The sequence below is a fragment of the Salmo trutta genome, chromosome 25, assembly GCF_901001165.1.
Source record: "Salmo trutta chromosome 25, fSalTru1.1, whole genome shotgun sequence".
NCBI lineage: Eukaryota > Metazoa > Chordata > Actinopteri > Salmoniformes > Salmonidae > Salmo > Salmo trutta.
Window position 1 is genome coordinate 26,349,957 of NC_042981.1, and position 22,105 is coordinate 26,372,061.

Sequence of the window (22,105 nt, forward strand, 5' to 3'; positions counted from 1 at the left end):
CAACAGATATTATTGACACATGTATTCCAGTAAGTTGTGACATAAGGAATGGATACAATATCCTTTTGAAATAAAGCATGTATAGATGTGTTGTTCTGAGAGAGCAAGGAGAAACAAACGTGTCCTGATGGAGAGTCTGGAGTAATCGAGGGACTTCGAAGTGAATGTGGCTACTTTTGCTTGTTGCAATATGACGTGTATAGTCACGTGACCACGAGTGTAACGGGCGGATATTTTCAAAATGGAAGAAATGCAAAAGTTTTGGAGTGGAATAAAATAGCAACATTCATTTGTTTTTATCAAAGGCCGTTTACGGCCGCGGATAATTTAACCTGGTTGAACATGTATTGAATAATACTTTTTTTATCGATTGGGAAGACATGAGAAGCAAGATGAGTGTTTCAATCGGTAATAAAATCGAGGTGAGTTGTCCTAACGTTACTGTACTACTGTGTACGTTAGCTAGCTAACGCGTGGCTAATTTATTACTGTAGCTAGCTAATTTAGCTAGTCTAGTACAAAGTATTTTAGCTCGCTGAAGTTGCAAGAACTAGCTACTCTGACGCTGTTTAGTTAGCTAAATAGCAAACTAACTTAGCTACTGTAGTTGTCTACAAACGTTACCAACTTTGCACAATTCGTAGTCGGCAATGTAGAAGAGTGACGTTAGCTGATGGCTAAAACTAGCGGTGTTGCAGCCGAGTTGTTGTTGACACTTGAGACATGCCTCCAACACAGGAGGTTGGTGGCACCTTCATTGGGGAGGACAGGCTCGTGGGAATGGCTGGAGTGGAACGCTATCAAAATGATGCCATTCCATTTACTCCGTTCCAGCCATATGAGCCGTCCTCCCTTCAGCAGCCTCGACCGGTGGTGCTTCCTCGCGACTTACGGCACCGGTTTATTGTTGCCAGGTGATTGGGACCACAACGCCTGCTTCATTAGCGGGAAGAGAGCTGGGATAATTCAAGGCCATATGGCAAAGACGGGTGCAACGTTTGTCTGGTGGTTTCACAGTTGGCAATGTTGGGTAGCCAGTCTGTAGCTTCCCTGACGACCAAATGCCTGGTACAGTTGTTGTGGTGGTGTACTACTCACTGGCTGTCTAGCCAGCTACATCATACATGTCAGAGGGAAGATGTTCGACAAAGTCATTCGTTATTTCTTTCAAAACCTGACAACTAAATGCAAAGTCAGTGAAGATGAGGAGAGAATATTATCTACAGCTGGGGAGTTTCAGATTGAGGTATCACGTCAGTCATCATATATATATATATATATATATATATATATATATAAATAAAACAGCTGACAGGCACATCTAGGACATATTTTTAGGACATAGGCCTAGCTATAGGACATATTCTAGTCATATTTGTTGTAATGTAAATATTATGTTATTGACTTTGGAATTCTGTATTTCATTTTGTGAAAACATTTGTTAATTCTCTTTATCAGGACTTCAAAGTTCTCACTCTCCTTGGTAAGGGCTCCTTTGCATGTGTTTACCGGGCGAAGTCAGTTAACACTGGCTTGGAGGTGGCGATCAAAATGGTAAGAACAATTTTTCTAAATTGCTATACAGTCTGCATCCCAGTACTTTTATGGTGTTGCTCCCCAGGGAACCACAAAACACAAACATTAATACCATAAAGTAAGCTCATCACTACAAAGTGTTTATTGTCAAGTCCAAGCAGACAAATCACAAGTGTGGAAATGTTGACAGCCTACACAGTGAAGACTCACCCACTTATCATCATCCTCTCACTACCAGGTGGTGTGCTTAGCAGAGCCTTGTATTGTCACTAAGCCTCCCTCCCACGGGTCCTATGTGGACTGTTGGGAGTCTAGACAGTCTGTTCTGTCTCTGGATAGTTCTCATCGTTTCTTTGTGGAAGTTCGATCGGCTCTTTGCCACAAGACTAAAGCAGTGCATTTTAAGGCTCACATGCACTGTATAATTATCTCTATTACTCCCCTCTCTGTGCAGATTGACAAAAAAGCCATGCACAAATCTGGTATGGTCCAGCGTGTAAGTAACGAAGTGGAGATTCAGTGTCGATTGAAGCATCCGTCAATACTAGAGGTAAGCATGGTTGAACATTTTATGTTGGACATGTTATGGCATGTGATCATTGTAGTGCTGAAATTGGTGATTCTTTAATAAGGTCTTATTTACTCATTTACATGACTGCATTTAACCCCAGGGTTCTCCCAATGATTTTTTTTAAATGTGGTGCTGCTGAGTACAGGTGGGATGTAGTGACCCATTTAGACTCAGACAGTTTTGCTTTTTTGAATACTGCCATTTCCTGCCATCTAGAGCAAAAATGACTAGAATAATAAGGTGTGGTGCCTGGCCTTAAATTATCAAACATTTTACAAAGTGGCACAGCCAGTCCACAAGGTGGTGCTGTGCCATGAACCCCGATATAACATTTTGGCCTGTCATTTTACTCTTTTGCAGCTGTACAACTACTTTGAAGACAGTAATTATGTGTACTTGGTGTTGGAGATGTGCCATAATGGAGAGATGAGTCGATACCTGAAAGATAGGAAGATGCCCTTCTCAGAGGGTGAAGGTGAGTAAAACATTTTTTTTACCAGAGTGAAACAGTGATACATTTCTTAAGATGATATGAAAGCTACATTAACATGTTTTGACACTTTGCCTTGTTTCCTTTTATAACAGTTGTTTAACTTTATTTTTCACGTTACAGCAAGGCACTTCATGCATCAAATAGTGAAAGGTATGCTGTACTTGCATACACATGGCATCATGCATCGGGACCTGACCTTGTCCAACCTGCTGCTGTCAGGCAATATGAACCTTAAAATAGCTGACTTTGGCCTGGCCACCAAGCTGAAGCTCCCCAGCGAGAAGCACTTCACCATGTGTGGCACACCCAACTACATCTCCCCAGAGGTGGCCACCCACAGTGCCCACGGCCTGGAATCTGATGTCTGGTCTCTGGGCTGCATGTTCTATGCCTTCCTGATGGGCCGGCCCCCGTTTGACACAGACACGGTGAAGCACACCCTCAACAAGGTGGTTCTGGGGGAGTATGACATGCCCAGCCATGTGTCCCAGGAGGCCCAGGACCTGATCCATCAGCTGCTGAGGAAGGACCCTGCGCAACGGCCCAGCCTGTCTGCTGTGCTGGAGCACCCCTTCATGACCCAAAGCCTGCTGGCCAGGACCAAGGAGCTGAGCCTGGGGGAGCCAGGCTCCATGGACAGCGGCATCGCCACCATCTCCACAGCCTGCACCTCGTCCATGTCCGGCAGCAGCAGCAGCCGCCATCTCCAGAGGAGAGCCAGGCATGTGATGGGACCTGCCTTGCCCAATATCATGATGCCTATCCCTACACTGCCCCGGCCGCCCAGCAACGCCTGCTTTGAGGGGGTTGAGCAGTGGCAGCAGCAGCACTCAGACAGAGTAGGCAGGAGCAGAGCTGCTCTGGGTGGGGAGAGTGGACGGCCCCACTCCAGGTACCTACGAAGGGCTCACTCCTCAGACCGGTCTAGCTCCTCTGTCACTCCAGCCCAGGGGATGGGGCAGGCAGAGCTGGAGAGGTGCCACTCTGAGGAGATGCTGACTGTGTCAGGGAGACTGGCCTTTCCCATGTCTTCCAGCTACAAGGACACTCCACAACCCTTCACAGAACATGGAAGGCTCCCATCGCCGCCTGTCAAACAGACAGCCAGGTAAGATGTGACACCAGTGTGCTGTAATTAATAGAATGTGATTTATATTAACATGTCTGTGTCTGTCTGACTAACTGATGCATGTATGTTCTCAGCTCAGGATGTTCATATTCCACACAACCACCACGTCCACTAAACCTGCAGTTAGAAGAGTCAGAAGGTGTACAAAATTGGTTCAGTAAAGAAGGTATATTACACCTACTCTTTTCTTTGCTGTATCTTAATCTTACATCCCAATGTAAAGATTTAAAACTTCTAAAATAAGATTTTCATACATGAGCTTGACTGTTTGTTCCCCCTGCCTCCCCAGGCCCGTTTCCGAGGCCCACGGATGTCAGCTCTCACAGCAGCAGTGGCAGTTTCCATAGCAGCAGGGAGCCTCTAGGTGTACACAACTACTGGAGTGACAAACCAGCAGGCAGAGGGACCAGTTCTCACCGCAACCAGAACCATCACCACCCCTCAAACACTGAGTCCTACTGGGAGAATGGGCAACGAGTACATGGGGGAGAGCTGCAGAGTCTATCCAAACCAAGTATAGCAAAGGAGAAGTCCCTGAGAAATGTGCTCCCTCCCCTGTGTGCCTCCAGACTGAAACCCATCAGACAGAAGACTAAAAACGCTGTGGTAAGACAGACAAAGCCCCTAGTTATACCCCTGTCTCTATTCACCTGATCTGCTTTCAATGACAGGGCTATGCCTGCCTGCTCTACAGCTGTGGTTTTTGTCTCTTTCTCCCCAGGTGAGTATTCTTGATACAGGAGAGGTGTGTATGGAGCTTCTCAAGGGCCAGGGCCCCCAGGAGAGGGTCAAAGAGGTCCTTAGGATATCCGGTGATGGTTCAATGGTGAGTTTCAGGAATCACAACACTTCATACCCTTCAGAGAGGATATATATATTGTGCTTCTACACCTGCATTGCTTGCTGTTTGGGGTTTTAGGCTGGGTTTATGTACAGCACTTTGAGATATCAGCTGATGTAAGAAGGGCTATATAAATAAATTTGATTTGATATATCATGGTCTCTGTCAGTAAAATAATGGCAAAACACTCATTTCAACCTTTGACCATGCACCTGTAGGTCACTATTTACCAGCCCAATGAGGGGAAGGGTTTTCCTGTACTAGAGCGCCCCCCTGCTCCTCCTGAGGATATCTTGATCTGCAGCTATGATGACTTACCAGGTACACCTCAATACCAGACAGGGAAGTCTCTGTTACGAGTCAAAATCATTTTATACGTATGTTGGAAGTCTGATTTCAATTAACCTTTGTCCTCTGCTTCTTTTCAATAGAGAAGTACTGGAGGAAATACCAGTATGCCTCCAAGTTTGTGCTCGTGGTGAAATCCAAGACTCCAAAAGTCACCCTCTACACTAAGTCTGCTAAGTGTATGCTGATGGAGAACTCCCCCAATGCAGACCTGGAGGTGTGCTTCTACGATGGTGAGGACCATTTACAAAGCCTCAGTTATATGAAACATCATGAACTTGAAGGATAAGACCTATTGTCCTTCTCTGATATTGAAATGTTATTGTTGCACACTGTTAAACTAAATCATCCTGACCTGTAGTTCCCCTCTGTGCTGTGACAGGAGCAAAGATCCACAAGACGTCGGAGCTGGTCCGGGTGGTGGAGAAGAGTGGGAAGTCATACACAGTGAAAGGGGAGGTGGGTCTGAGTGGCCTCAGCCCAGAGAGCAGGCTGTATGTGGAGCTGTCTGACGAGGGACACAGCATGTGTCTGTCTCTGGAGGCGGCAATCACTGCAGAAGAGCAGCACAGTGTCAAGAGCACTCCCTTCTTCCCCATCACCATCGGCAGGTGAGAGTGAGAGCCATGACTGTGTCTGTTGTCAGTGTTAATGCTGTAAATTGTCATGTTTGGAAGCACTTAAATCAGTGGCGGTCAGTGCCGTTTAAGATGAGGGAGGATGTTTTTCTTTCATGAGCATGGCCTTATTTCTATTACAGAATATTGGATGACTGTTATTCATATTTCATTTACCCAGTTCAATGTAACAGCATAGGTTTGGGCTACTACATGATACTCTTATTTTCCCCATACCCATCATGAGGTTGCTACAACCTAGCCTATGATTGAAAGTTTACAGTGTAGGTGCACAGGTCGAGAGACAAATTTGAGGTGACAGACAGTGACATTCAATACCGCCTTGCACACTCTTGCCTGCATCTAACTGATATAAGGTGTAATCATTAGTCCAACAGTTGCAAACGAGGTATGTTTATCCCTGTTTTGTTATGTTTGCTTCCGTTTAAGAAAAGTTAGCAGAATCGGCAGAATGAATCAAATAAACTTTATTTGTCACATGCGCCGAATACAAGAAGTGTAGACCTTAGCCTGAAATGCTTACTTACAAGCACTTTACCAACAGTGCAGTTCAAGAAGAGTTAAGAAAATATTTACCAAATAAACTAAAGTAACACAAAATAACAATAGAGGCTGTATACAGGGGATACCAGTACGCAGTCAGTGTGTGGGGGTACAGGTTAGTTGAGGTAATTTGTACATGGAGGTAGGGGTGAAGTGACTATGCATAGATAATAAACAGCGAGTAGCAGCAGTGTACAAAACAAATGGGGGGGGGGGGGGGTCGTCAATGTAAATAGTCGCTGATCATGTGTAAACAGTTCACTCTCATAACACACGTTGTATTCCTTCGCTTGTGGACTTCATTTTACATTTACATTTTAGTCATTTAGCAGACGCTCTTATCCAGAGCGACTTACAGTAGTGAATGCATACATTTCATTTCATGCATTTGTTTTTTGTACTGGCCCCCCGTGGGAATCGAACCCACAACCCTGGCGTTGCACACACCATGCTGGCGTTGCAAACACCATGCTCTACCAACTGAGCCACAGGGAAGACTTCAATGCACAATACATCAGCTGTATGTGACCAGGCGAAAAAACCTTTCCAAACCAAACCGATACACACAGCCTACATCGTTGTCACCATTTTAGCTAAAGTAACATCATAGTCAGCATAGCTAATAGAACTAACGCGTTAGTAAACCCGCTACAATCATGCAGTAATGTTATTGTACAGTCAGTAAGCATTTACACTGTCAGGCCCCGGAGGCAATAAATTAGTCAAACCAAAAGCTTACCTTGACTTGTGTCGAGTTGCGTCAATTCAATCTGGTATTGGAATAAAACAGTTAACACAGAGTAACTTCTGATTTCTTTGTACTTTAATTAATGCAAACACATTTATGGTAAATATGAAGTTCGTATATACGGGCTCACTGTGACACCTCGCAGGGCAGACAGAGAACTGAGTGACACATCCTTTGCTTTTCATTAAATACTCTGACAGAGATAGTTCCCGCTCACTGCTGGCCTGTCAGAGGGAGGATGAGCGTGGTTTAAACTTACTCATCCTATCGTTGGCGTGCAGGCTGGTCCCAGCCTCTAGACGCATCTTTGTTGCCAAGCATAGTTGTCTTCTAGCTTATCTTCATGTGTGTACCCGAGAGTCAGACACCCAAGGACAGTGCCTGTTCTTGTGCTACAGTTAGGACAGTTTCTGCTTTTGTGCTACAGCTATCTTCCATTCTACCAGCCCCTCCCGTACACCTGTCCTTGAGCGGCCCCACAACCAGGCATTGTGTGTGTGTGTGTGTGTGTCACGAGTCTACTCAGCCTACACTCCTACTAGCCAGCAACCCTCCAGTTAGTCATGTCTATTATATGTCGCTCAATCTATGTTAATACAATATAAACCTCTTATGTTTAGCATTAGTATTCATAAGTTATGCACCACAACTAATTTTATTATATAGGTTTAAATAGTTGTATTATATTGGTTATGCAAACAAATAGTTGGTTAAACCCTAACAATTGGAAGAGTTGTTGTGTTGGAAAGTCATAGCCAGCTAGCTAACATAGCATCCCTCTGAGCAGGGTGTTCCATTAGCTGCATGTGCTAACTAAGTGGAACAGAAAAAAATGACTATCCCTTGCTTCTCCTTCATTTTGGAAGAAATTCATTTGATAAACTATTGTCTTTCTCTCTCTTTGAGTCAACTACTCACCACATTTTATACACTGCAGTGATAGCTAGCCGGTACCCCCTGTATATAGCCTCGTTGTTTTGTAATTTTCTTGTTACTTTTTAATAAACATTTTAGTTTTTAACTTTAGTTTATTTTAGTAAATATTTTCTTAACTCTTATTTATTGAACTGCATTGTTGGTTAAGGGCTTGTAAGTAAGCATTTCACAGTAAGATCTACACCTCTTGTATTCAGCGCATGCGACAAATAAAAATGTATTTGATATTTGGTGATGTGATTATATTTAGTATAGTTTTATTTAAAAATTATAATTTTTACAATTTACATTTTTATGAAATTCACTGAGGATGGTCCTCCCCTGAGAAGCCTCCACTGTCTTAAATAAAGTACCATCTTGCAGAATGCTGAAAGTTACTATTTCAGTTATTTACACTGAGTGTACAAAACATTAGGAACACCTGCTCTTTCCATGACAGACTGACAGGTAAAGTTATGATCCCTTATTGATATCACCTGTTAAATCCACTTCAATCAGTGTAGATCAGTGGTTCTTAACCTGGGTTCGATCGAACCCCAGGGGTTCGGTGAGTCAGTCTCAGGGGTTCGGCGGAGGTCAAGACACACACCCGACTCATATGATTCGTGATGACACGCCCCGCTTGGCCATCATTGGCTGCAGGTGATCACGCAACATCGCTTGGCCTATCTGTGCTGCAGGGAATTTGGCGCGCTCAGTAGTCGAATTGTGACTGTCGTGATGGTACGTCGTGTGATTTCTTTCTTAATATTTTAATCCCTTCATACTATGTCGAGCAAAAAAGAAAGTGGTCGGACGAATATGTACAATATGGATTCACATGTATAACGGAACGTGATGAGAGTCAGCGTCCTAACTGCATGATTTGCAATGCTAAGTTGAGCAATTCTAGTCTAGCACCGGCAAAACTAAGAGAACACTTCCTTAAGCTGCATGGAGATGGACAATACAAGAACACAACGCTCGCTGAATTCAAGGTGAAGAGAGCCATTTTTCCAATTAAGAAGGGTTCGGTGAATGCGCATATGAAACTGGTGGGGGTCAGTACCTCCAACAAGGTTAAGAACCACTGGTGTAGATAAAGGGGAGGAGACAGGTTAAATGAGGATTTTAAAGCCTTGAGACATGGATTGTGTGCGATTGAGGGTGAATGGGCAAGACAAAAGATTAAAGTGCCTTTGAACAGGGTGGGATAGCGGGGCCAGGGACGCTGGTTTGAGTCTGTCAAGAACTGCAACGCTGCTGGGTTTTTCACAGTCAACAGATTCCTGGGTGTATCAAGAATGGTCCACCACCCAAAAAACATCCAGCCAACTTGACAACTGTGGGAAGCATTGGAGTCAACATGGGCCAACATCCCAGTGGAACGCTTTTGACACCTTGTAGAGTCCATGCCTCGACTAATAGAGCCTATTTTGTACACTTTTATTTGTCGTGTGTGTGTATACATGCATACAGTACCAGTTAAACGTTTGGACACACATACTCATTCAAAGTTTTTTCTTTATTTTTACTATTTTCTACATTGTAGAATAATAGACGACATCAAAACTATGAAGTAACACATGGAATTATGTAGTAACCAAAAAAGTGATAAACAAATCAAAACATATTTGAGATTCTTCAAAGTAGCCACCCTTTGCCTTGACAGCTTTGCACACTCTTTGCATTCTCTCAACCAGCTTCATGAGGTCTCCTGGAATGTATTTTAATTAACAGGTGTGCCTTGTTAAAAGTTAATTTGTAGAATTTCTTTCCTTAGTGCGCTTGAGCCAATCAGTTTTGTTGTGACAAGGCAGGGGTCTTGTATCTTCTATACAGCAGATGGTCTTTTACAAAATAGGACTAAGTCCATATTATGGCAAGAACCGCTCAAATAGGTAAACTGTCATTTCTCTTTATCATTACTTTAAGACATGAAGGTCAGTCAATGCGGAAAATGTCAAGAACTTTCTTGACATTTTCTTCAAGTGCAGTCGCAAAAACCAACAAGCGCTATAATGAAACTGGCTCTCACGAGGACCGCCACAGGAAAGGAAGACCCAGAGTTACATGGCTGCAGAGGATAAGTTCATTAGAGTTACCAGCCTCAGATTGCAGCCCGAATAAATGCTTTGCAGAGTTCAAGTAACAGACACATCTCACCATCAACTGTTCAGAGGAGACTGGATGAATCAGGCCTTCATAGTCAAATTGCTGCAAAGAAACCACTACTAAAGGACCCAATCAGAAATAGATTTGCTTGGGCCAAGAAACACGAGCAATGGACATTAGACAAGTGGAAATCTGTTCTTTGGTCTGATGAGTAATAATTTGAGATTTTTGGTTCCAACCGCTGTGTCTTTGTGAGACGCAGAGTAGGTGAATGGATGATCTCCGCATGTGTGGTTCCCACCGTGAAGCATGGAAGAGGTGGTGTGGGGGTGCTTTGCTGGTGACGCTGTCTGATTTGTTTAGAATTCAAGGCACACTTAACCAGCATGGCTACCACATCATTCTGCAGCGATACGCCACCTCATCTGGTTTGCGCTTAGTGGGACTATCATTTGTTTTTCAACAGGACAATGACCCAAAACACACCTGCAGGCTGTGTAAGGGCTATTTGACCAAGGAGAGTGCTGCATCAGATGACTTAGCTTCCACAATCACCCGACCTCATCCCAATTGGGATGAGTTGGACCGCAGAGTGAAGGAAAAGCATGCAACAAGTGCTCAGCATATGTGGGAACTCCTTCAAGACAGTTGGAAAAGCATTCCTCATGAAGCTGGTTGAGAGAATTCCAAGAGTGTGCAAAGCTGTCATGGCAAAGGGTGGCTACTTTGAAGAATCTCAAATACAAAATATATTTTGATTTGTTTAGCACTTTTTTGGTTACTACATGATTCCATATGTGTTATTTCATAGTTTTGATGTCTTCACTATTGTTCTACAATGTAGAAAATAGTAAAAAAAAAAAAAAAAAAAAACCTTGATTGAGTAGGTGTGTCCAAACTTTGACTGGTACTGTGTATAAACTAACATTCAAAAGTTTGGGGTCACTTAGAAATCTCCTTGTTTTTTGAAAGAAAAGCAAAAATAAAATTCCATTAAAATAACATCAAATTGATCAGAAATACAGTGTAGACATTGTTAATGTTTTAAATGACTATTGTAGCTGGAAACGGCAGATTTTTTTAAATGGAATATCTACGTAGGTGTACAGAGGCCCATTATCAGCAACCAACACTCCTGTGTTCCAATGACACTTTGTGTTAGCTAATCCAAGTTTATCATTTTAAAAAGCTAATTGATCATTAGAAAACCCTTTTGCAATTATGTTAGCACAGCTGAACTTGTCCTGATAGGAAGCAATAAAACTGGCCTCCTTTAGACTAGTTAAGTATCTGGAGCATCAGCATTTGTGGGTTTGATTACAGGCTCAAAATGTCCAGAAACAAAGAACTTTCTTCTGAAACTCATCAGTCTATTCTTGTTCTGAGAAGTGAAGGCTATTCCATGCTAGTTTCAACATCAACAGTGAAGAGGCGACTTCCGGGATGCTGGCCTTCTAGGCAGAGTTCCTCTGTCCAGTGTCTGTTCTTTTGCCCATCTTAATCTTTTATTTTTATTGGCCAGTCTGAGATATGGCTTTTTCTTTTCAACTCTGCCTAGAAGGCCAGCATCCCAGAGTTGCCTGTTGAGACTGGTTCTTTGCGGGTACTATTTAATGAAGCTGCCAGTTGAGGACTTGTGAGGCGTCTGTTTCTCAAACTAGACACTAATGTACTTGTCCTCTTGCTCAGTTGTGCACCGGGGCCTTCCACTCCTCTTTCTACTCTGGTTAGAGTCAGTTTGCTCTGTTCTGTGAAGGCAGTAGTACACAGCGTTGTAGGAGATCTTCAGTTTCTTGGTAATTTCTCACATGGAATAGCCTTCATTTCTCAGAACAAGAATACTAACGAGTTGCAGAAGAAAGGTCTTTGTTTCTGGCCATTGAGCCTGTAATCGAACCCACAAATGCTGATGCTCCAGATACTCAACTAGTCTAAAGAAGACAGTTAGTTTTATTGCTTCTTTAATTAGCACAGCTGAAAACTGTTTTTCTAACATAATTGCAAAAGGGTTTTCTAATGATCAATTATCCTTTTAAAATGCTAAACTTGGATTAGCTAACACAACGTGCCATTGGAACACAGGAGTGATGGTTGCTGATAATGGGCCTCTGTACGCATATGTAGATATTTCATAAAAAAAATCAGCTGTTTCCAGCTACAATAGTAATTTACAACATTAACAATGTCCACACTGTATTTCTGGTCAATGTACAAAAATGTGCTTTTCTTTCAAAAGCAAGGACATTTCTAAGTGACCCTAAACTTTTGAACAGTAGTGTATGTCAGCCAGTCCTTGTGTCACTAATCTTGCTACTCTGTCCCTCCCAGGAGACCTGCCAACCCAGACTCCTCCTGCCCCTCGTCCCAGCCTGCCACTGCTGATGTGGCATCACTGCCCCAGCCCCCATGTTTTACTCCCTCTGTGAGTTTCTCCCACGCAACATGTTACATTGTGTGATCTAAGCTATTTATTCCATCCATTTCTATGGAGGAATCGTAAGATATTTCTGGTGTTATTGTTTTTGAACTTTATTTTATTTATCTTGTCCAATCTTCAGAGGATCTTTTATGAAGAGTCTGACATCACCTCAGCCATTGTGAACAAAAACTGCTCTCCGCTGTCGGTCAAACAAGACCACACGGCCAACGCAGGGAAAGTCCTCAAGTCTGTCTTTGTGCCAAATATTGGTTGGGCCTCACAGCTGACCAGTGGAGAGGTGTGGGTGCAGTTCAACGATGGCTCCCAGCTGGTGGTGCAGGCAGGGGTTTCCTGTATTATTTACACGTCCCCAGTGGGACGGACCACCAGGTACTGAACACTTACACAGCACCTATATAACAAATCCAATAAATGACACACGGCTTTACCACTGTTTGATAGCACTATGTCAAAGTCCGACATTGTCATTTTGATAATTTTCAGATGTAAAAGATGGTTTTGTGTTTTTCTGTATTTGAGGAATGATTGTTGTCAAACCCTTTTTGCTGACATGTTCCTACTTTTGTTGCTCCAGGTACAAGGAGAATGAGAAGTTGCCAGAGCTTGTGAAGGAGAAGCTGCACTGTCTCTCCACCATCCTGGGTCTGTTGGCCAGTCCAGCAGCACGCCGCTGAATCAAACCTCAGCATTGCCCCCTTGCTGTTATATTGACACGTCCCTGTGCAGCAATGATGTTGCAGGGAGGAGAAACTTTCATAGGCTTTATACTGTGACATAGATACCTCTTTCAAGTGTGCTTGTAAATATGTTTATTTTCTATGTACAGATGACAAATTATGAATATATATTTTATGAAGTACCCATGTTGTACAGCATCTTGTTGAAATAGTTTGTATGTGTGTAAACTTGTATTTTCTATATTGTCAGTTGTCGAACCATCATCTCCATGAAATGTCAGATGCATAAAAGCTGAAGCAATAAACATCTGCAGGCTGGGTAGAGTTCAGGGGTCTTTTGTTCTTCATATCACCTTCACAACAGCATAAATGGGTAAAAGTAAATGTTTCCAGCAAAAACTAACATTTAAAGGATGAGGTTGTTTGGATACCTTGTGTATGGTATCAGTATACAGGACAGATATGCTCTCTCTAATTCTCTTTCTTTCTTTCTTTCTTTCTCTCGGAGGACCTGAGCCCTAGGACTACCTGGCATGATGACTCCTTGCTGTCCCCAGTCCACCTGGCCATGCTGCTGCTCCAGTTTCAACTGTTCTGCCTGCGGCTACGGAACCCTGACCTGTTCACCGGACGTGCTTGTTGCACCCTCGACAATTACTATGATTATTATTATTTGACCATGCTGGTCATTTACGAACATTTTAACATCTTGACTATGTTCTGTTATAATATCCACCCGGCACAGCCAGAAGAGGACTGGCCACCCCTCATAGCCTGGTTCCTCTCTAGGTTTCTTCCTAGGTTTTTGGCCTTTCTCAGGAGTTTTTCCTAGGGAGTTTTTCCCAGCCACCGTGCTTCTTTCACATGCATTGCTTGCTGTTTGGGGTTTTAGGCTGGGTTTCTGTACAGCACTTTGAGATTTCAGCTGATGTACGAAGGGCTATATAAATAAATTTGATTTGATTTTTTGATTTAGATGCATGAGGCCTATCGTGAGAAACACAATACACAACTTTGGGGGAATGAATTTAATTACTTTTCCCAAGAATATACATGATCTGTTCTGGACTAAAGCACTAGAACAGTAATAGCAATTTATCTCAAGGTTTTTAGAAATCACTTGACTCAAGTAATTTTTTGCCCTGTTTAGCCATTTAATAAAAAAGTCACATTGTGTATTAATTAGTTTTTTCTTTAGAGAACTTTTACAAAAATGTATGCATATGTGTATTATATATATATATACACACACACACAATGTTACTATATATAACATTTCCAAGTAAACATTCAGGTGGAAGTGGAGAGCACAATGACTGTCAGGGTTGGAGAAATGATCAAGGTAGTAAGTAGGGGTAATATTTATTTCCCATTTAGATGCAGAACACAGTATAGAAATGTAGAGATGGCAGTGTTTCCACAACATACTGGGCATGGCTTGGTTAAGTCATTTTCTCCTTGATCACTTCACCCACACAGGGTTGAGGATGTGTCCTTCAATAAGGAAGGCTTTAGGACCACTGCTACTCAACTGTTGTTCTGGAAGGTAGCAGGTTGAATGGCTACACTAGATGGTCAGTCACTGCCATCTGGCCATTGGGGCTAAGTAACCTCTGATAAGCTTGTCAATTCAGTGTGCCAGCCTACTTATTCTATATGCTGATGCTTGTTCCTCCGGAATTAAGAGCCTGAGATGAAGCAGTACTTAAAACACCCTATTCTTTTTACAATGAGTTGGCAGCCCTGCACTCTTTTCCATGCACTTCAACTGGATGCTAAGGGTGAAGACGGTGACAACTGGAAGCTTGGTCTTGAAGATCATTTAATTTGCCAAACCACCATCTCACTACTCATCTGACAAAAAACGAAATCCCTTTATTGTTCGAATCGTCACTCGCTCTTCTCCACAATATAAAAATCCCCCCCCCCCATGAACAAAATAGAAGTTTCTAAAAAAGGATCTCACCATGAACATTGGGAGCAAAATTGGAATTGTTTTTTTAACATATTGTGACCTCAAAATAACACAGCAGCTGATGCTTACAGGGAGTTAGGAGACTGTTGTTACCGGCTGTATAAGAGTGCACCGGGCTGACTAGATGGTGTTTCACTGTTCAGTAGGTGCCAGCAGTCTGCTTAAAATGATGTATTGTCAATAAGACAAAGTACAAAGAAAATAAAGAATCCTTAGCATTGTAATCAAGACATTCATTTCATGGTCACAAAAATAATTTGTGTTGATTTAGTTGGCTAAATATATATATATTCTATATCATTCAATTAGAAATTAGTGGAGTAAGAGTTCATTTTCTGAACACAATACCAATTGAAAACTTAGATGCCCAGAGGTTGAATTGAGTTTTGAATGAGTAGTAATGGAGGGAGAGGGAATGAGAGTTCAGCATGCCGATTCATTTCAATTCTAGAAAAGTCATTTTTCACTAAAGCATTGGAATGCTGGAATACTTTTTGAAAACACCCACATACAAAAAGGAATGTGATCCTCATCTTTCAGCAGTGCTGGAGCAACGCAACTCAAGTTATGAGAGGCAAGGAAATGGACTGGTTTGTAGTCACATAAAACACCTGTATAAACCTCAAACACTCAACCTTTAGAAACATTATTCCATATTAAACTTGGTCACATGATCAAAGATGTATTTTTCTGCTGACAAACATTTATGAGGTGTGATCAAAGGTTTATGCAGGAATTTTCAGCCTTTCATACTGCATCTTGATATTAATATCTATTTTGTTTCTGCTGTTGTGAAGACTATGAAATTCACATGACAAGAGCCTTGCACTAGAGAGAGCACATTGTCAATTAAATAGCACACAAAGCAACCAGCGTTCAATTTCATCTTATCTAATGTCAAACAAGGCCCCAATGACTTGCTTGTGATTTTGGAAATGATAGAGTGGGTTCTTCTGCTTTAAGTCAGTTGATCTGCGTGTCATTAGCACTGGCAGCTGCTCCAAACCTGTGGATGAGTGTTATAGTACCCAGACAACACATTTCACCGCACCTATCCAGTGTATGTGACAATAAAAAAACTTTTTATCCCTTCTCCACTATATGACAGAGCGGTAAACATCAAAATAAAGACATCACTGGTGAATTTCAATGCTGGAAACGTGTGTGCGTATGGAGCACAGGATGTTAAATTGCCTTTTTCCTTCACTGCTGTAGACTAAAGTTCAGACAAGGTCATTCCCCTAACCAGCTCATGTGGACCACTTGATTACAGAGACTTCACAGAGAGAAACTAAAATCAGCAATTAAGCAGAGATCCCAAAAGTTCACATTACAGTACTGTAAGTCTTATTAAACAAAACATCTAAAGGCAGAGAAAAACATCTACAACCAATCACCATCATCAATATCTACATCGAAAAAAGTTGGTTTTTGATTACAGATATATTATAATTAATGTCATAATTATGACCATTATTAATTATTGTCACCATTATAATCCTCATCTGTTTTTGTTCGAGGTTAGAACAGGGTGGGGGCGAAGGTGGAAGAGGAGGGCAGTCATTGGGAGGAAGCCTTGGTGGCTATCGTGGAAACACAGTGTTGCTGGAAGTTGGGGGACATGGCTGAGTTACAGCCCAGTCTCTGGCGGGGGCTCTTCAGGTTCCCATCCCCCTCCACGATCCAGGAGCTGCTGCTGGCCTCCTTCCCCAGCATGCTGCAGCAGCCTGGCGAGCCCGGGGTTGGGGTTAGGCTGGGGGCTGTGGATACCATAGCGCTGGATTCCAGGCCTTTAGGCTGCCCGCTGGCTGGGGGGCTGTCAGCGGAGTTAGCTTGGAGCACACTGGTGATGTGGGTTAGCAGGTCGTTGAAGAACTCTGGGACACCCTCGTAACCTGGAGACAGACGAGGACGAGCCATGAGACATGGCTGACTGATGCTTATATCCCATCTTCAATACAGTGGGAAACTGATGGTAACAGTCCAGGTAAATGAGTGAAAATACTTATTTCTTGTATTTTGAGTGCCTAGCTTTTGTCGTTGAGGCACTGAGGGTGAATGTTTGTGAGGGATTAGCTCACTACCATTCTCCTCACACTCCAACCGTCAGAGGTGGCAACAGAGTGCAACCCAAGAACAGTGTTACCATAGTGACAACAGCCCTAGTCAAGAGAAAGGCATGCTAGATTCGCCTCAGAACTTGCTCAATTCTCATTTAACACTGCTGATGCCTCGGCTCTGTCTCCAAGCAAGACCATGTCAATCAGCCCATTAGATTATATTGATCCCTAAAAGCAATCTCTCAAAGATTTGAAATTACAAACTGGTAGAGATTGTAAAACTGTCGTACGCCTACACAGGTGGACGGGTAGTATAAATGGCCATCCATCTTAGACTAAAGATAAACACACAAACCCATATCGACTCCTATCCCCTACGACAGAGGAACAAACCCCTCACCAGGGAATGAATTGATGTCGATGACGGCGTGTTGGCCCGTAAGGTTGTTGATGATGACGTCAATGCCAAACAAGGACACGCCCAACTCCTGTCGCAAGGACCTGGACAACTCTCTGATGACATCATCACTGGGTGGCTGGGAGACCCCCTCCACATTGTCCCTCTGTGGTAGGAAAAAAACTACGTCTGAGTATACTGTACTAAGGGCATTCAATAACACACTGAGGTTTGGCTTAACACATAGAAATACATTGCATTCGGAAAGTATTCAGACCCCTGCACTTTTTTCACATTGTTACATTACAGCCTTATTCCAAAATGGATCAAATTATTTTTTCGCCCTCAATGTACACACAATATCCCATAATGACAAAGCGAAAACTGATTTTTATAGATTTATAAAAAACAGAAATATCACATTTACATAAGTATTCAGATCCTTAGCTATGAGACTCAACACTGAGATCAGGTGCATCCTGTTTCCATTGATCATCCTTGAGATGTTTCTACAACTTGGAGTCCACCTGTAGTAAATTCAATTGATTGGCCATGATTTGGAAAGGCACACATCTGTCTATATAAAAGGTCCCACAGTTGACAGTGCATGTCAAAGCAAAGACCAAGCCATGAGGTTGAAGGAAGAGCTTCGAGACATGATTGTGTCGAGGCACAGATGTTGGGAAGGGTACTAAAAAATGTCTGCAGCATTGAAGGTCCCCAAGAACACAGTGGCCTCCATCATTCTTAAATGGAAGAAGTTTGGAACCACCAAGACTCTTCATAGAGCTGGCCGCCCTGAGCAATCAGGGGAGAAAGGCCTTGGTCAGGGAGGTGGCAAAGAACCTGATGGTCACTGACAGTGCTCCAGAGATCCTCTGTGAAGATGGTTGTCCTTCTGGAAGGTTCTCCCATCTCTGCAGCACTCCACCAATCAGGCCTTTATGGTACAGTGGCCAGATGGAAGCCACTCCTTGGTAAAAGGCACATGATCTAGCAACCGAAAGGTTGCTATGATCAAATCCACGAGCTGACAAGGTAAAAATCTGTCTTTCTACAACTGAACAAGGCAGTTAACCCACTGTTCCTAGGCCGTCATTGTAAATAAGAATTTGTTATTAACTGACTTGCCTAGTTAAATAAAGGTTCAATAAAAAATAAAAATGACAGCCTGCTTGGAGTTTGCCAAAAGGCACCTATAGGACTCTCTGACCATGAGAAACAAGATTCTCTGGTCTGATGAAACCAAGATTGAACTCTTTGGCCTGAATGCCAAGCCTAGAGGAAACCTGGCACCATCCCTATGGTTAAGCATGGTGGTGCAGCATTATGCTGTGGGGATGTTTTTCAGTGGCAGGGACTGGGAAACCAGTCAGGATCGAGGGAAAGATGAACAGAGCAAAGTACAGAGAGATCCTTGATGAAAACCTGCTCTAGAGCGCCCAGGACCTCAGACTGAGGTGGAGGTTCACATTCCAACAGGACAACAACCCTAAGCACACATCCAAGACAAGTCTCAGAATATCCTTGAGTGGTCTAGCCAGAGCCCGGACTTGAACCTGGAGACCTGAAATTGCTGCCAAAGGTGCTTCAACAAAGTACTGAGTAAAGGGTCTGAATACTTTTTAAAATACAAAAACAGGTTTTTAGACATTTTTGTAAATGTATGTCATTCTGTGGCGGCAGGGTAGCCTAGTGGTTAGAGCGTTGGGCTAGTAACCGAAAGGTTGCAAGTTCGAATCCCTGAGCTGACAAGGTACAAATCTGTCATTCTGCCCCTGAACAAGGGGCAGAATGTTCCTAGGCTCTCATTGAAAATAAGAATTTGTTTTTACATTACATTTTAGTCATTTAGCAGACGCTCTTATCTAGAGCGACTTACAGTAGTGAATGCATACATTTCATTTCATGCATTTTTTTGGTACTGACCCCCGTGGGAATCGAACCCACAACCCTGGCGTTGCAAACACCATGCTCTACCAACTGAGCCTTAACTGACTTGCCTAGTTAAATAAAGGTAAAATAAAAAATAAAAATTTGGGTATTGTGTGTAGATTTAACCCATTTTAGAATAAGGCTGTAACGTAACAATATGTGGAAAAAGTCAAGGGGACTGAATACTTTCTGAATGCCTTGTAGGTGATATGATTAAAAAGCACATTAGTGAATTGAACTTACAGATGTCAGGTCTGAAGACGACTCTGGCTTTGATACGTTGTGGCTGTTGAAGAAAATTGCTTTTCTGTCTGTAATGGAGAAAACGCAAACTTTAGTCAGTTTCATGGGCGGCAGGTAGCCTAGTGGTTAGAGGCAGGTAGCCTAGTGATTAGAGGCAGGTAGCCTAGTGGTTAGAGGCAGGTAGCCTAGTGGTTAGAGGCAGGTAGCCTGGTGGTTAGAGGCAGGTAGCCTGGTGGTTAGAGGCAGGTAGCCTAGTGGTTAGAGGCAGGTAGCCTAGTGGTTAGAGGCAGGTAGCCTGGTGGTTAGAGGCAGGTAGCCTAGTGGTTAGAGGCAGGTAGCCTGGTGGTTAGAGGCAGGTAGCCTAGTGGTTAGAGGCAGGTAGCCTAGTGGTTAGAGGCAGGTAGCCTAGTGGTTAGAGGCAGGTAGCCTAGTGGTTAGAGGCAGGTAGCCTAGTGGTTAGAGGCAGGTAGCCTAGTGGTTAGAGCGTTGGGCCAGTAACCGAAAGGTTGCTGGATTGAATCCCTGAGCTGACAAGGTAAAAATCTGTCGTTCTGCCCCTGAACAAGGCAGTTAACCCACTGTTCCCCAGGCGCCAAAGAGATAGATGTCGTTTAAGGCAGCCCCCCGCACCTCTCTGATTCAGAGGGGTTGGGTTAAATGCGGAAGACAGATTTCAGTTGAATGCATTCAGTTGTACAATTGACTAGGTATCCCCTTTTCCCTGATGACATTACATTTCTCATCTTCACCCTCAACTATTTGTTATGGATGTGCAGTTCTCATCTCTGGCACCAGGGAGCACAAGAGCACCATAAACATGGAATAATGAGATGCACAAGTATGACATTCAAGTTTTATCAGTCATATGTACGAGTTACGCATCATCTAACGAAATGCTTACTTGCAGGTTCCTTCGACAATTCAACAACAATAAGAAATAATTAATGCTAAGAATACGAACATATAAATGGCAGTAGAATAGAATAATACATTTTAGCATCAGTATAATACAGGAAGGCACAATTTATAGTCCAATATTTACACATATTGGGGAAGGGGGGAAATGGGATGCAAGTGTATAAATTGAGCATTATAATAAGTGTCTTTTAGCAGCAGTTGTGATGTGTATAGCAGGAATGTGTGTGTGTGTGTGTGTGTGTGTGTGTGTGTGTGTGTGTGAGTGAGAGTGAGTGCTAAGGTACAAAGAATCAGAGCAGGTCCAGTTCAAGTGTTCAGCAGTCTGATTGCTTGAAGATAGAAACTGTGTCTGAGCCGGTTGGTATCAGACCTCATGCTCCGATAGCGTCTGCCCCACGGTAACGGACAGCACAACTCGTGACTGTTCTCCTGGCATTCCTCAGGCACCGTTTCAAGTCCTGGATGGGTGGGAGCACGGTCCCAGTGATGTACTGGGCCGTCTTCACCACCCGCTGGAGCAATTCCAGGCCGTGATGCAAGCGGTCAGGATGCTCTTGATGGTGCAGCGGTAGTATCTGGAGAGGACACGGGGCAGCATGCCAAATTTCTTCAGTCGCTTTAGGAAGTAGAGACGCTGTTGCAACCTCTTGACAAGAGTGATGGTGTTGTTGGTCAATGTCATGTCCTCAGTGATGTGGACGCCGAGGAAGTTAAAACTCGTGACTCGCGCTACTGCAGTCCCTTTGATGTGAATCGGGGCGTTCCCTCCTCTACATTCTGAAGTCAACAATCAACTCCTTTGATTTGCTGAAGTTGTTGTCATGTACGCCACAATGCCAGTTCACTTACCTCCTCCCTATAGGCTGACTCGTTGTTGTTGGTTATTAGGCCTACAACTGTGGTGTCGTTAGCAAACTTGATGGAGTTAGTGTCATGCAAAGCCACGCAGTCGTGGGTGAACAGGGAGTACAGCAGAGGGCCGAGGAAACATCCCTAGGGGGCCCTTTAAGAGTCAGTGTGGAGGAGGTGTTGCCAATCCTCACAGCCTGTGCTCTGTTCAGGAAGTCCAGGGTCCAGTTGCAGAGGGTGGTGTCCAGACCCACAGCTTGGTGTTGAGCTTGGAGGGAACAATAGTGTTGAATGCTGTACTGTAGTCAATGAACAGTATTCTCACATAGGTGTTCCTGTTGTCCAGATGTGTATTACGGCTGTGTGAATAGCGATGGAAATGGCATCTTCCGTGGATCTGTTGGAGCGGTAGGTAAATTGGAGTGGGTCCAGTGTGATTGCTGGCCTTGATGTGGGCCATGACCAGCCTCTCGCCTCACTTCATGATCACTGTGGTGAGCGTGACGGGGCAATAGTTATATGGACGTCACCTTGTTCTTCTGGGGCACTGGGACGATGGTGGTCTCCTTAAAGCAAGTGGGGACTACAGCCTGGGACAGGTTGAAGATGTCAGAAGACGCCCACCAGCTGGTCAGCACACACCATTACATTGAAATTCAAGTGCATTAATGGAAAGACACTGTTCAATAAAACATTGGCAGGGATGTAAGCATAAGTTAAATTCTAGGCTTGAG

The 22,105-nt window shown here is 43.4% G+C and overlaps 2 protein-coding genes across 3 annotated transcripts in view; one reads left to right on the top strand and one right to left on the bottom strand.

Annotated features, from left to right (window-relative positions):
* The first annotated feature begins 130 nt into the window (after nt 1-130).
* Nucleotides 131-13,318, top strand: LOC115162262 (serine/threonine-protein kinase PLK4). Of its 2 annotated transcripts, none has more exons than XM_029713408.1 (14): nt 131-422; nt 1,459-1,554; nt 1,991-2,086; nt 2,468-2,582; nt 2,721-3,708; nt 3,804-3,895; nt 4,019-4,335; nt 4,451-4,555; nt 4,789-4,891; nt 5,002-5,151; nt 5,301-5,529; nt 12,206-12,299; nt 12,436-12,686; nt 12,892-13,318. In XM_029713408.1, exons 1-14 carry the CDS (start codon nt 381-383, stop codon nt 12,989-12,991), a joined length of 2,778 nt encoding a protein of 925 aa, XP_029569268.1. In that variant the 5' UTR covers nt 131-380; the 3' UTR covers nt 12,992-13,318. The 2 variants fall into 2 exon arrangements, with proteins under 2 accessions (XP_029569268.1, XP_029569267.1); XM_029713407.1 differs by lacking the exon at nt 131-422 and adding an exon at nt 529-1,246.
* A 689-nt stretch (nt 13,319-14,007) lies between these two features.
* LOC115162264 (inositol-tetrakisphosphate 1-kinase) overlaps nt 14,008-22,105 on the bottom strand; it is a 58,747-nt gene continuing 50,649 nt past the window's right edge. The window contains exons 9-11 of the mRNA XM_029713414.1: nt 19,605-19,672; nt 17,430-17,592; nt 14,008-16,864 (exon numbers count right to left, since the gene is read on the bottom strand). Of these exons, the coding sequence (XP_029569274.1) occupies nt 16,530-16,864; nt 17,430-17,592; nt 19,605-19,672 (566 nt within the window). The 3' untranslated portion in view covers nt 14,008-16,529. The remainder of the gene's footprint in view (nt 16,865-17,429; nt 17,593-19,604; nt 19,673-22,105) is intronic.